We start from the raw sequence: 2,307 nt of genomic DNA, 5'->3' as shown, positions 1-2,307 counted from the left end.
GTACATTGAGTACCATAACCCAGGGACTTGTTGTTCAGCATTAGCTGATGATGTGATGATGAGAGATTTTTAAAAAACAAGTTGATTTCATGTATATACTGATGTAGCATTATCATGATGAATAATTCTAATGCAGTAACTATGAGTCAGATTGCTGTGCCTTTGGCAGGGAGCAGGTATTTGTCTATGTTCTAACTGTATATTGCTAGGGTGTTAGTTCTCCATTCTAAGCACTAAGATGTGAGTAGATGTGAGATGTTACGGATCAGATTTCTCCCTTTCTCACTATTTCTTTTCCCCACTAGCAGAAGTAGCAGCTGAGAAGTAGACGCATCTTCTCCTGTACCAGGCATTTCCCCTCATTACCAAACCGTCTCTGCATCAAGGAAGAAGAAACATCAGATTTCAGATTGTTTGTTGCTTTTTTCCCATTTTCAAGTGTTATTTCTTTTGGAAACTGATAATTATGCGTTTTATCACTTAATACTCGTCTGAATACTGATTTTGTTCTCCTGAGGATTATGATACTCATTAGGCTTCACTGTTGACTCCCATCACTGGAGCTGTCAATACACAGCAGACAGTACCAAGCCTGGGTCTGTGGAAGAGGTTACTGGATTCCCCTGATTTCTGGATTCTGTGTACCTGAGATCCATCATGGGCCTTGGGGGAAGGTGGCATGGACCTGACCTTTGTCAGGTGTGGTGGGCTTGCTGTGTGTTCCTGGCTTTGTTATGGAAGGGGCTGGCTTGCCCTACGACCTGCACGTGTTACCCCACTATTAACCCCACCAGTATCTGGTGCACGAAGTCCAACTCTGGGATTGCTTCCTTGCCCATTCTGGATGACATCAAGCAGGCAAAGAACATCACTGACATGTAGGTACCAGCATCTCATCCACATTACAGCACATCACATGCTTACACACATTAGCTCTGGTGGTGTTTGCACTTGTTGTGGGAGCTTTATATTCATGGTGTAGATTATTGCACCTGTATAGAAAGAAGCCCGTGCAACACAGCACCGACTAAATGTTATCAGTAATTAACATTCATTATAGTATAGGATGTATAGATAGTTACATTGTGCGGTTGCTGTGGTTATTGCAGTATCATATTTTTCAATATACCAAATAGTTTGATTTCTTTTGAAAATCTGTGATTACTCAATAAAAAAAAATCTACAAATTAAATTATCTGTAAATCAAGCAGTGAATATTTTATCATGTTGGAACTATTAACTATTTACTTACCTGTATAGTGATTAGTATGTAATGACGTTTAGAAAGGGATTTATTACATACATTAAAATAAAATGTAACCCCTGATCTGCCAGGCAAGGTGTAGAATGTGCCCTGTATTAGTTTTGTGGGCCATTATTCTAGGCTTGTGTTGGAGAGCTTGCTTTGATTTGATTTGACTTGACTTCTCGTTGAAATGGTTTTAAGATCGTTTAGATAATAAATCTTAATTGCTCGATTGTACAATTCCCAAGGCAGGGATCGGATGGCAGAGCTCTACAGAGCAGATAGTGCAGCATCTATATTCACTGCTGCACATAGATTAAGAGTTCAAGAAGTTACATAAATCGCTCCAAACAGTATTAATTCTAGATTCCTGTGGATTTGATTCGTTGCATCGTATATTGAGTATCTGAACCTTTATGGATCAGTTCCATTTGGTAATATAGGACTTGATTCTTAGTGAATCTTAAAGGGAGTGTGGGCTCTATTTGTTACTTTCCAGTACAGAATATCTAAGGGATCTGTTATTTGTGAGTTTGTACCGAAATCAAAATATATCTGATGAAAATAATCTGTATGAAGTTGCATGATGACAAAACAAATGAATTGTGTAATCATCACTTCGATACATGGTGAGAGTGCTGCATTATATAGGTGTTGTAAAATGACAATATGGAATATTGTGCGCTAAACCTCTCTTCCTTATAACTGTTAACATGTATAAGCTTTTTCAGTTCATGCACAGTGTATGTACAGGGGCATCAACCCTTACTGCAGGTGGTGATACAGCTGAATGTGTGCAGAGATGTACTTAAATATATATGCTGCAATCGTACATACATGTGTATACACAGTCACACTACATACATACACACATACACACAGTTATACATACACACATGCATACATACATAAACACATACATACATACATACATACACACATACATACATACATAAACACATACATACATACACACATGCATACATACATACATACACACATGCATGCATACATACATAAACACATACACATACATACATACATACATACATACACACATA

General features: G+C 37.9%; 1 protein-coding gene across 1 annotated transcript in view; it reads left to right on the top strand.

Annotated features, from left to right (window-relative positions):
* Positions 1-311: 311 nt before the first annotated feature.
* Positions 312-2,307, top strand: part of NTRK2 (neurotrophic receptor tyrosine kinase 2) — a 389,365-nt gene continuing 387,369 nt past the window's right edge. The window contains exon 1 of the mRNA XM_053702438.1: positions 312-878. Within this exon, the coding sequence (XP_053558413.1) occupies positions 658-878 (221 nt within the window). The 5' untranslated portion in view covers positions 312-657. The remainder of the gene's footprint in view (positions 879-2,307) is intronic.

This window comes from Bombina bombina, chromosome 2 (assembly GCF_027579735.1).
Source record: "Bombina bombina isolate aBomBom1 chromosome 2, aBomBom1.pri, whole genome shotgun sequence".
Classification (NCBI taxonomy): Eukaryota; Metazoa; Chordata; class Amphibia; order Anura; family Bombinatoridae; genus Bombina; species Bombina bombina.
This window is presented reverse-complemented; position numbering and strand designations above follow the sequence as displayed.